This window comes from Miscanthus floridulus, chromosome 2 (genome assembly GCF_019320115.1).
Source record: "Miscanthus floridulus cultivar M001 chromosome 2, ASM1932011v1, whole genome shotgun sequence".
In the NCBI taxonomy this organism is placed as follows: Eukaryota; Viridiplantae; Streptophyta; class Magnoliopsida; order Poales; family Poaceae; genus Miscanthus; species Miscanthus floridulus.
In genome coordinates, this window is record NC_089581.1 from 157,413,790 (window position 1) to 157,426,485 (window position 12,696).

Below are 12,696 nucleotides of genomic sequence, written 5' to 3' on the forward strand. Positions count from 1 at the left end.
TCAAATTTCTTCGCCTCTGTGCACACTCAGTTTGGTTGTACTATCAAATCCGTGCAATGTGACAACGGTCGTGAGTTTGACAACTCTGCGTCTCGTGCTTTCTTTCTTGCCAAAGGTGTTTCTCTTTGCATGTCATGCCCCTACACCTCGCAGCAAAATGGCAAAGCCGAACGCATGCTTCGCACCTCCAACAATGTCACCCGCACCCTGCTCTTCCAAACATCCATGCCGCCCTCCTACTGGGCCGATGCAAATTTAGTTCATTATTGCTGAAAGCCTTGAACTCTTGCTTTTACTTCTGAAAGTAAATTGCATATTTTTTTTATCGTTTTTTCTACCTTCAATGTGTCTCCTTTTTTTATTGTTTTGAACACTCTACTCAATCCTGCACTATTCTTCTCATTTGAAACAAAAAATGAGACTCTTGCATTATGCAGCTAATGCTGAGCTCTATTGCAAGCTTGGCTTGCCATTTGTGATGGGCACAACTGGTGGGAACAAGCATTTGCTCTACAAGTCAGTGCAAGATTCAAAAAGTTATGCACTAATATCTCCACAGATGGGTAAACAGGTATGCTAAAAAAGAACTATCTATCTCAATAAGTTTAAAACTGTTAGTTTTCATTATTATACTTCAAATGTTGAAAACATGGATAACCTGTATAGTTTTCTTTCATTCTTCAATCAGGTGGTTGCATTTGTTGCTGCAATGAAAATCATGGCCGAGCAGTTTCCAGGGGCCTTTTCAGGCTATCATGAAGAGGTACAATTCTAACTTGAGTGTTTCCATATGAATTAAAAGTTCAGAGTGATGGTTCATTGTGTTTAAGGATTTAAACTTCTAATGGACCAGCAATATATCATCTCTCAATCTTGACACATGTCTTGTGGAAGGATGCTCAGTGATTTAAGCTTCTTTGTAGGTTCTTCAATCAATTGTCTGGCCTGAGACTTAAAATGCTAAATTTTGGTATGTGGTCATACCATCTGCCAATACCTGTAATTCTGAGTGTCAGGATTCCTTTTTCCTGGTTTTAGAATCCCATCAAGCTGGCAAGCTGGACACATCTGGTACAGCTAAAGATGTGATTGCTTGTTTTGAGAAACTAGGTGTCATATGACATGAACCGGGTATGCTTTATCTTTTGTGCTTGAAAACTTTACTTCAATTATTCCGGTTATGAGAGAAAAGCTGTTTGTGCTCTGGAAAACACATTAATGCAGTTGAACCTACCACAATATTTTCATGGATCAAGATCTCTTCCTTGTAAATTTCTTTTGTTGTTCTCATGAACTCTTGACATATCATTTTCAAATTGCAGATACCGAAATACTTCCTTGGATTGTAAATATAAGCATCTAGGTTTGTCCTAAGTTAAACTTTTTGAACTTTCACCATCAAATCTATTTTTTTGTATAAATTGACAAAACAAGATTGGCATTACTAGTTTCACCTTGAAAATACTTTCATAATATATGTTCTTTTCACTTTTTCAATGATAATATACCTTTATAGACGAAGTTAGAAAAGTTTGACTTTGGACAAACCTAGATGGACTTGTATTTGTGATCGAAGGAAATAGCAATTATAGATAATAACCAAGTATTTTGTTGATATGAGGCTAAATGGTTTGAAGAATTCTAAGAAAAGCACTGTAGAATTTGACTAAAAAAGGGTGGTTCCTTACAATCAGAAGGTGGAATTTAAGTAGGATGCCTCTAACAATATATCCTACGTACATAACTGATTGAACAATTGTGGATTTCCATGGAAAAAATTGTTCCATATTTTTACAATATGCGGTCCATGTTTTTTTTTTGTCGGAGCTGTGTTTACTCCCCCCCCCCCACCCCCCCCCCCCCCCCCCCCCCCCCCCCCCCGCTTTCTATTACTATATTGTGTTACATGTTTTTATCCTCAAAAGGAAACAGAAATCTTACTATATTATGCTTCTTACGTCCTGTGCTGACAGATGGTTAAGATTAGAGATCCTGAACAGCAGCTTGAGATGGTGGGTGTCCCTGAAGAACACATTCAAGGGCATGCATTCCATCTGTATCATCTCACTTCTCCTGATGACAGGTAATAACCATTCTCCTGGAAATTGATGATACTGCCAATAAAGTAATTAGACTCAGTCATGGATATTTTTATAGTCTTGCTAATACGTCAGAGCAATTTGAAGCATGCTATTTTTTCATCTTTGTTGATTTAATTGTGTTCTTTTAGTGTTTCATTTGAGTTCCAGCACAATGTTTGTGGTCGTTCAATCTACGCTGAAGGAACTATTGATGCGGCAATATTTCTGCATAGGAAGGTTGGCGGATGTGTTACTTCGGTTTTTTTTTATAAGTGGTGCTGCGTTTCAGATACTGCTGGTATCTTGCATTCTTACGAACTGCTGGTATCTTACATTCTTACTAGTATTCTTTAATGTAGGTACAATCAAAGGACTCTAAGAGAATATATAATATGGATGATGTCCTGAGAGAAGGATACATGCGACAAAGTCTACTGATTAGCTGTTCATAAATAATTGCAGCACAGTATTGTTTTTTGTTAGTCTATGGGTTAGATATTAATAGAGTTGTGTGCGAATTAAATTAAAAGACTATGCACTAAGTTCTTCAAGTTTCTATCAAAACAAAAAACATATGAAAAAGAGAACATACATAAAAGGTATATAAGTTTGTTTTAAGGTCAAAGAGGGATCAACTTACTGTTCTAGAGGAAACATACATAAAAGGTGTATAAGTTGAAGTTTGGCAATCAACGTAGTGTTATAGTAACGGAGCAAATTCATGAATTGTCATATTTATCATCTTTTTGTTCATCAATTCATGTCATGTCAGCTTATTTAATGCCATAAAACTCATAAAATTTTCATTGACAAACTCGCATTGAGACTGCCCTTACACTCTCCTCTGGATAAAATCTCCATGAGAGTTTGGTTTCATGAAGTACCGCGCACCACTTTGAAGTTTACACGTTCATATCATTCTCTAGTTCAGTACATAGATAGCATGGAACAACATGTTTCTATAATGACAGACTTTTGCAGCAGTTGTTCAGGGCAGAGTCTAAATTAGATGTTCCACATGTAATCTGATCGTCTTGATGAGTGCTATGCAATAGTGAACTCCATTTGATCATTTGAGATCAACTCTAAAATCGGATCATTTTTTGTCGCTAAGATATTTAAGTGTTGTACATTGCCCACCTTTACCCATTTTAGACTTTCGGGTAATTGGGTTGAATTAATATGCGAGGTTCAATAGGAAAAATAACATGCTTCTGTTGATTGCAGTCATAATTTAATATTCCCAACTTCTTGCAGAGCTCTACTAAATAAAAACAGTTCACAGGAAGTTGCGCAAGGTTCAACTATCCCCAATAGATAGAATATAACACACACTCTTAAACTGACCCAACCTTCATGCTGAACTTATCAATGTCACAGCCTTATTCTGAGGAAACTGCATAACCTGCAAAAACCAAGAAAACACTGACCAAACATTCTAGTGCTGAGTCTCCATCGCAGCAGGAGGAAAGAAAGGCAACAACTTCTTGAAGAACGGGAGCAGCTTCTTGAAGAGCTACGGGCCAGTGACAGCGTCGCGCTGCGCCGGCGGGTGGTAGATGGGGGTTGGCTTCGGCGGCGAATACACCGGCGGCGTCGACGGCGCGGTGGCCGTCGACGGAGGCTCGTGCTCCGGCACGGGCACCGGCGCCGGTTTGTGCTCAGGAACGCCTACCGCCGGCGGCTCATTGGTGACAGGCGGAATGGAATGGCCGTGGCCGTGATCGTGATCAGGCAGGTGAGGGATAACCACAGGCGTGTGGATTCCTACGTGATGGTGATGGTGCATAACGCTGTGGAAGAAAGGGTGGCAAAGGAAAGCCGAAGCGCACTCGGGCGACGAGCGGTAGACCTTGCCGCCGAGCGCAACGAACGTCTTCTCGGTGCCGTCGTGGCCACCGGGTGGCGCCGCGACGATCTTGGACGGCTCCTGCCCGGGGCACGGCGCACTCGACGCGCTGTGGAGCTGCGCGAAGCATTCGGACTTGAGCTCCCCGTCCTCGCCAACGACGTCAGCCGCCAGCGGGACGCTGAAGGCGCCGGACTTGCCCACCTGTCCCACGGCCGTGCTCTTGTACTCGCCCTTGCTGTTCCTGCACTTCACGGCCACCTGAAGACCTGGGGAAAGTAAACGACAGACAAATCACTGACTAGCCAGCCAAACTGTCTACTACTATATCACGACACTGACAGGTTTGGGCTTGTTTAAACTACCTTTGAAAGCTGCCTCAGCGTTCATGTTCCTCCTGGCGCAATCGGAGCACTTGGCCAAGCCAACAACAACCGGCGTTGCTGTCTCTCCTTGCACGGCATTGGCGAAACCTATCGCTATCACAATGCCGAAAACGGCCACCAGTAGCAGTCGTGCTTGGATCTCCATCTAGCTCTACCACTTGTTCGGAGTTGTTGAGGAAGGAGAAGACGTGGATGGGTGGGGAGCAAGGAGTGGAACGCAGGCGTTTATAAATGGGTGCCGAGGTCTGACGACGCAGCTCGATCACGTGAAGTCAAGTGAAACTAGTGAAGGGCCGAAAGCAACCTTGGCCAGCAGCCAGATAAATTGGGCGCCGCCTTTGTAGATCTATAGTTAATATGGCCCCTTGCAATGTGAACAGCGTTTCCTTCAAGTCTACTCCTCCACGCACCGTAGCGCACCTGCATGTGGTCTGGTCATTGGCACACTGTCCACCGTTGTATGGCCTTGCTCAAAAGTTGATCGATGTGCGAAATTCTTGAAAGCCAGAGAGTGAGGGACCGATCACCATTTTTACACAGAACTCGGTGAGATTTTATACGTACTACACTAGTGACAATCATATTCCATGGAGAGACAGTGAACTCTGCCGTTAGGTTACGTTGTGCTACTGCCTGCTGCCACTATTCTCTGCTGTGGAAATTCTTGGCCTCTGTTCAATTCCAACGCCACCTAGCACCTAACCTGGCAGTTCCAACTTACATCTGGATAACAAACACCACGGCACCACACCATGTTGCTCCCGATCGAGCCGAGACGGCGAGACCCCAGCTGCCGCGCGCGCCATCGAACCAGGTGGCACTCGACAATTCTCGGCAGGCAGGCAGGACCGCGTGACGGGTGGTGGAGATCGTGCCCATTTTATACCGACCCCTGCACGATCGTACGATCTGATGAAAAGTAAATTTCAGAGTTGGACCTCGTTCAGTAGCCGAAGGCCCGAATTAACTCGGCACGGCAGTACTCAACAGCAATCTCTATTTTCCCTGAAAGCCGATAGCGAAGTAGTGAAGCAGGGTCCAAGAATCCGACATCACTGATGCTCAAAAGGAAGAAATTTTGCTTTAGAAATCACTACCTTTATTTCTCAAATCAAGTAACGGACAGAAACACCAATGCCACCGCGACACACACGGGGCACGAACTGAACAAAACAATCACTGACAACACAACAACAACATCAACGAAACGAAACGAACATCACAGACACTCCAACATCTTCTCGCTTTGCTGCTATCCTTCTCCTGCATGCCCACTCGCACGCGCCACCCTAGTTCAATTTCTTGGGGAGCTTCTTCTCCTGCCGGGTCGCAGCAGGCCGGATCGTGTCGTCGTCGTCGACGAGCGGCGGGCACGGCTTCTTCTTGTGCAAGAACTTCATCTTGGGCTTCTTCTTAAAGAACGGCTCGGGCTCCTCGGGCGCCGGAGGCCTGGGCTCCGCCACGGGCGTGGGTGTCGGCGTCGGGGGGCCGTACGTCGGCGTCGTCGGGGGATTCGGGGTTGGCGTCGGCCTCGGCCTCGGCGGCGGCGGCGGTGGGCCGAACATGTAGTGCTTCTTCTTTTTGCCGCAGGCGCACGCGACGGGGGCGAACACCGTGTCGTCGGTCGCGGCCGCGAAGTAGGTCGTGCTGCTGCTGTCGCCGCCGTCTAATTGGCTGGTGGTGGGCGCGATCCTGGGCGGCGCCTGACCGACGCACGGCGTGCCGATCGAGTTGTGGAGCTGCGCGAAGCAGTCACGGTCCATGCTCCCGTCGTCGCGCAGTAGTTCGGCGGCGAGTGGGATACGGAAGACGCCGGTGTCGTCGAGGGGGCCAAGCGCCTTCGTCTCGTACGTCTCGTCAGCGCCGGATTTGCACTTGATTGCTACCTGCAGGTCTGCAGAGCACAGAGGGAACAAAAGTTTTTTAGTGTTCGCGGCCATATGCATGGGCCGCAAAAGTTGTGCCGAGCGTAGTCAGGCCTGATTCTGGCAGGCATGTGGATGTGGCCCAATCCATGATCATGTGTCTGTGTATTACTCGTACGTTGTTTGATACGAAAAACCGTTCGAAATGTGAATGAAAAGCGAAAGTGTGTCATTTGAGAAAAAAAAGAGTAGGCATGTCATTCGGAAATATTGTATGTGATTCGCAACAAATAGTGTGTGTCTGTCTAATATTTTGAATTGGTTTTGGGGACACAGTGTTGTTCCAGAAATTTGTCTCAAAACTCTTGACAGCTTTTATTTCGTTACCAGCTAGTACCACATAAAGTTTGTTACTTAGAAAGGCAGTAGCGCTCTAGTCGGGCCAAATTTTCATGTCCGCAACAGAGCTAAACCAGTAGTGCAAGTGTGCAGGCAGGCGATTTGCATGTACCTTTGAAGGCATTGGCATCGTTGGGGGAGCAGTCCAAGCACTTGATGCTGCCAACCACGATCGGCGGCGGCGCTGCCGCCTCTGCCTTCTTCCAAGCCGTCGCGCCGAAGCTCACGGTCAAGAGCGCAGCCAGAAGAACCGCGGCTTGCTGAGGAAGCAGAGTCCCCATGCTGGAGCCGGCCTGCAGCTGGCTGCTGCTTCTTCGTCTAAATTTGATGAGGAAGAGAAGGCGGTGTTTGGATGGTGAGACGGTGCTCGAGTGCATGCGTTTATATAGGGGCCAAGGGGCGGAACGGCAGGTAGTGACACTGTGGCCGGCCGGCTGGGCCATTCAAGTCTGGGAGGGACAGGTACTGGCCGGCGTCCATGAGACCAGCTCGTGATGAGGAATAAAATGTGTGAGCGATGCGATGGAGGTTTCCGGTGGAGTCTCAATACTGTTTTGATCATTCCAGTCCGTGAAGATTCAAATTCATTACTGGCCGAACTTTTCATTGCTGTTACTACTGTACAAAGAATTTGTGCCGGCCGGCGAAAAGATTCAAATTCATTTCGAAAAGTACGTATCGCTGATTTATTGTGAGAGAAAAACATTGTACCATGACTGATAAGTCAGGCTGATAAATTCAAGCGAACATGGCCATAGTCCTCGGGCTTCCATGCACGCAGGTGCTTTCTGCGGCCGGCGTTTGAAATTTGAAGTGGCCAACGGTACAGCTCCTCACCGATGTGGTGTGCGTGCTTCATCTGTCAGGGTGGCTCATAAACCTCGCACGGCGCATGCATGGTTTGTGCGTGACGGGAGGGGCCGGGCGGCCGGGAGAGCCGGAGAGGGTGGGTTGCACCAACCATGTGCGTGCCATGACCGATGGAGCACGTAAAAAGTACCCGCAGGCCGGCACGCGGTGCGTACGTCGCTCCGGTTAATTGGGAAGCGTGGTGACTGGCGACAGAGTCGTATTGGTGGGCAAGTAGCAGTGAACATGCTAGGCACGTCATGGCCGTTTTAACATCTTGGATCGTAGCCTCACGCTGCACGGCCAATAGCTATGAATTGGTGATTGCTATGAATGGCCGGGTGAATGCTTGTAGCGTCCTTTGGCGTCCATGTGAGAAACCGAACAATTTTGTTGCAGTCCTCCCTTTGTAAGGACTGAGAACAAAATTATACAACGGGGACTGGGAGTATATGTTTGGCCCAAAAAGCACAAATACAATGGGCCGGGTCCGTGCAGACCGTATTTCTTCACCTCACCTCGAACAGCCACATGGCACTCCCGCGGTGCAAATGATATGCATATTTTCTAACCGTATCTGAGTCTAAATCCGTTTAGATGAGTAGATCCATCCGTTTTTTTAGTATGGGTATTCAACATCCAATACAGCCGTATGCGAATATTAAAATCGTATCCAACATAGTTGGTACTATACGTATTGGAATCCGAATAGAAATATACAAACAAATATAATATCAACGATATTCGTCTATATCCAATCCGTTTGCATCCTCTCTGCACGAAGGTCATGAATAATCTTTTTTTTTAAAAAAAAAAAACTTCAGCTTCTTACTAGCTCTCCTAAGTTGCCCTTGAAAGTTGACAAAGTAACTACGGCCAGCAAAATGATATCTATACCTAATACTAAATAATGAATGGATTCTTCCAGCCATCTGTTTTTACTTTTCAAAATACCTGGCGTCTTTTGTCTCCCGTTTGTTAGAACAATTCACGTTTAACGATGGTACAAAATCCAATTTCAAGATATATTAGCTCCCGTTGTTGTGTACGTTTGCTAGTGAAGATAAATAATTGATAATAAGTACACTTAGAAAATTGCAAACGACACCAATGCCTCATATCAATAGGCAATGTTTTATTTATTTTTGAGACCTTTATAAAACATAATTTGATATTGTTTTTAAATAGAAGGAAAACATATTTGCCCTTAATCAAATTTTCTAAATTCATTTTCTATAATAAATATCAGCGCAAAGGCATCAATACAAGAAAAAATACATTATATTATAAAAACTTAGATAATCATATTTTTCACTCTCTAAAAAGATAATAAATTAACTAAGGCTTGAAAAATAGAAAAATATCATTTCCTTTTTAGTGAAAGCTATTTATAACCCAAAATAAAAAAATTTGGAGTGTGACAATTGTACCAGTAAAAAAGGTGCTAAACATAACCTTTAGATCCTTTTGACCAAGATTTCGGTCATCAATATATTTGTGGTGAATTTCCTAGGGTTCTTGGACCATGTGTCAATAAAACTCAATCAAGTTTTAAATTCTAGACTTCAAAATAATTCCTTAACAATGTGTTTGGTTTGCCGGACGACCTACTGCGGAATGATCCGAACCTACATCCGAGCCTGGCGCTGGCGTTTGGTTCAAGTCACAGGATGGATCCATTTGTCATCGACGTATTCCTTTCCCTGTATAAATGCGTCGCTACCCCATCCCTCCAGAAACCATCGGACGACATGGTCCGTGACCAAACCAAACGTGCAAAGGTAATTATCCGAACCTGCTAGGAATGGGTCCATGCCGGATGAGTTGGTTCCAGCCGTGGTCCTTCCGCAATTCAAACACACTGTAAATCTCCCATGCTCCCTAGGCACCAATATAACTAAGGTGAATTACATATGAAATTTGGATCGAGTTAAAATGAAATTCAACTAAGTTTGAATTTTGTATATAGAGATAGAAAAACAAATCTTTCTCGATCTCTATCCTCAATATGGGCCAAAACTTTAGCCCATTTCCTTTTTCCTTTCTTATTAAGGCAAGCTTAGCCTGTAGGCCTTCCCTCGACCTCAGTCGTTACTGGCCCAGTGTGCCTCCCTCCCTTCCCCTTTGAGGCTTTGACTGCAGCCCAGCAGCGCCCCATTTTCCACCCTCTCAACCCAACAAAGTTAGTTTGAGTGCATTTATTTGAGATTGTAGATTTTAACATATTTTTATATAGATTCTGTCAAATTTGGATAAATTTGAGTTAGGACAAAAAAAACTACTCCCTCTATCTAAACTATAAGACGTTTTGATCTTTTTAGATGTATAACTTTTGTCATACACTCTGATATACACTATGTCTAGATACGTGGTAAAAGCAATATATTTAGAAAAAGCACAACGTCTTAAAATTTATGATGGAGAGAGTACTTAAAATAGAAATGGAGTAATAAATTTGTGATAAAACCTTTTGCCTTTTTGATAAAAAAAGGGTCTGGCTTTTTGCTGTAAATGGGGGAGGGACAGGCAGTGGAAAAGCTCATTAATAAAACTTCCTGAGGCTGAAGGTACATGAAGACCGCCAGATAAAAATATGTGGTTCAAAAACCGAATGTTTTCATTCCTCCAAACACTTTTTAGATAATGGAACACTAGTGTGACATAGATAACTCTTTGTTTTTTAGCTGAGAATTTTAACAAACAATTTGCAGTCTCAAGATTATACTACAACGACAATACCCCAATGACATCACCAAACAAGAACCACCCAAACACAATACATCTACCGGCTACTTGTGCCGGAGATAACAAGAGTTTAGTACACCGCAACCATTTGCACGCGCGCATGTCTCGAATTCAGGAGGCCCAGACCCATCATGGAGACGGCAACGGTGAGCCCCAAAGCAACTGAGGTCCCAACGAGGCTGCATCCATGCTTCGTTGCCCCACTGTCGTACGGGCTGTTGTCCACCAGTGGCTGGTTGCCGAATCCGAACGTCTGCCCCACATCCTGCACGGCCTGTCCCTGCCCCGCGGCGGCAGCGGCGCCACCGAACTGATCCGCTTCCTGAGGCAGCGGCGCCAGTGGCAACTCGGGCTGCGGCAATGGCGCCGCAAGCGGTGCCTCGGGTTGCGCCACGCCGCCAGCTCCAACTCCGGCTCCGGCTCCGGCTCCGACGCCGTTGCCATAACCGCCTCCCTGTCCAAACGGCAGGTCGCTGCTCCCGTGCCCGATCGGCTCGGCGAACGGGGGCAGAGCGGAGGCCAGGCCGGGCGAGCCGGGCATCCCGCAGTGCTGCGCGGCGCGCGGCTCGTCGCTGGCCTTCCACGCCAGCTCGCCGCCCTTGTCGAGGATGCGCATGTCGCCCTGGTCCACCAGCTGCAGCGTCTGCAGGAAGTTGTGGTCGTCGGACTGCGCGTCGTGGGTGTGCCACACCGAGGTGCTCCCGTCGAACACCTCCAGCCCGTTCCACGAGAACACGAGCGCGCACGTGTTCACGGTGCTCACCGCCATGCACTCCGACTCCCACACGCTCCGGCCCTCGGCGCCCGGCTCTGTCGTGTCGAGCACCTCGACGTAGCAGAAGTCGGCGCCGAGGCCCCCGGCGCCCGGCGTGGTCTGGGTGCGCATGAAGTACGCCGCGTACTTCCCCGACGGCGACGTGAGGAACAGCACGGGGTTCTCGTCCCAGTGCGGCGGGATGCTCGCCAGGATCTGCTGCTTGGTCTCACGCTGTACCGTGCCGGCCGGGGCCGTCGCCGTCGCCGCGGCGTGGGACGGGAGCAGAAAGGCTAACGCGAGACACACGACGACAATGTGCGGCGGAACGCTGAGCTGCATGGCTGCTGGGTTGGGTTTTCGCCACTCGTGCGCTGCTCTCTGCAGGTGGAAGGGGGGGGGCTTGTGTGTTTATGCCTGTGCATGGACTGGCGACCTGGCGTGTCTTTTATAGTTAGAGATGCAGATGGAGTGGTAGAGGGTGATGATGGTGTAAAGGCAACGTTGAGTGGTTGACGATACCGGCTCCAATGTTTCAGTGGGAGATTAGGAAAGAAAACGAGCACAGAACTTCGCTAGGAGATTTGTTATGCTTGGGGTTGACTGGCTTGCATTTGTGACCTGCATCAGCCGATAGCTGAGGATTGTTAGTCATATTGATTGGAATCGATTGAGAATGGAGCGCACTTAGGAAGGGCATGACTGACAGATCTGAATCCAAATTGACGAAGAGGTCCATTTCAATTTCAACACAGGATCAGGTTTTATGTAGATTCTATAATATAAATAACACTATTGTTTTTCGGTATTTCCTCTTGATGCAACGCGGACTATATCGGGATGGTCAACTTCACTTGAAATTGTTTATGCTTCAACTTAACTAATCCACCAATAGTTCGAATTCGATTTATCATGTCGAAAAGCGCACGTTAAAGTCTGAACAGCCTGCGCAATTTTTTATTTCTGTTCGAGGGAAGAAACGAGAACCGTGAGCAGTACTGGGCAGGGCTGATAAACAAAAACCATCGAGCAACTTTGTTTCTGCCAAGCCCATGTAACATTTAGGTCTTTGGTTTAGTATAGTCGCCAACCGTGATGGGCTGGAGGAATATTGAAACCCTTCCGGTTCTTTGCGATGACAGTTTCGGCCATTTAAAGAAAGTATAATGGTCGTGGCTGGGCGATGAGCACAGGACCTAGAAAATCTTGTGCCAAATCCTACCTTTCCAAAAAAAAAAAAAAAGCAGAAGAGACTATTAACACCAACATGGGAATAAAAGCGCACTTCCTCTATATTTCACATGCCTGATTTTGTTGACTACAGAAAGAAATTGTGAATTATCTCTTGTGAGTTATTTTTTTAATTATACTAGTTGGTTGTATAATTGTTGTTTAAAATTATCTAAAAATTAAGAATAGAGCAATAACTCCCGTAAAAGCGAGTTTACACGGCGCGCCATGCTGAGCATGTGCAGTGAGGTATAGTATGCGATATACCACTAAAACAACCTTAAGAGCGTCTCTCCAACGGTTTCCAGAACCCACTCCCAATCTTAATTTGGTGGTAAGATTAAAAAAAACTCTCTCCAATAACTCCTTATCTCAACTCTCAATTTTTCAGCGCGTGAGAACATCGATCCAATCACACTAAATATACGGAGAGGCTAGCGCCAGGACGTCCGGACATAGGCGTCCGTCCGAACGCTGCTCGCGCAAATGACCACGTCGCACGTGTGTCGTCCGTTTTTTTCGCCCCCCCCCCCCTACG

The 12,696-nt window shown here is 46.4% G+C and overlaps 3 protein-coding genes and 1 pseudogene across 3 annotated transcripts; 1 reads left to right on the plus strand and 3 right to left on the minus strand.

The window, feature by feature from the left end:
* The first annotated feature begins 445 nt into the window (after positions 1–445).
* On the plus strand, positions 446–2,519 carry LOC136540265 (probable 4-hydroxy-tetrahydrodipicolinate reductase 2, chloroplastic; annotated as a pseudogene).
* Positions 2,520–3,281: 762 nt separating this feature from the next.
* LOC136540266 (proline-rich protein 4-like) lies at positions 3,282–4,537 on the minus strand. The gene is made up of 2 exons (XM_066532267.1): positions 4,296–4,537; positions 3,282–4,199 (listed from the first exon to the last, which is right to left on the minus strand). Exons 1-2 carry the CDS (start codon positions 4,459–4,461, stop codon positions 3,598–3,600), a joined length of 768 nt encoding a protein of 255 aa, XP_066388364.1. The 5' UTR covers positions 4,462–4,537; the 3' UTR covers positions 3,282–3,597.
* Positions 4,538–5,408: 871 nt separating this feature from the next.
* LOC136540267 (proline-rich protein 4-like) lies at positions 5,409–6,919 on the minus strand. Its single transcript, XM_066532268.1, has 2 exons — positions 6,693–6,919; positions 5,409–6,210 (listed from the first exon to the last, which is right to left on the minus strand). The coding sequence occupies exons 1-2, from the start codon at positions 6,859–6,861 to the stop codon at positions 5,606–5,608; spliced, it is 774 nt and encodes a 257-aa protein (XP_066388365.1). The 5' UTR covers positions 6,862–6,919; the 3' UTR covers positions 5,409–5,605.
* Positions 6,920–10,244: 3,325 nt separating this feature from the next.
* Positions 10,245–11,285, minus strand: LOC136537322 (uncharacterized). The gene has a single exon (XM_066529332.1). The coding sequence runs from the start codon at positions 11,268–11,270 to the stop codon at positions 10,245–10,247; it is 1,026 nt and encodes a 341-aa protein (XP_066385429.1). The 5' UTR covers positions 11,271–11,285.
* Between the last annotated feature and the right edge of the window lie 1,411 nt (positions 11,286–12,696).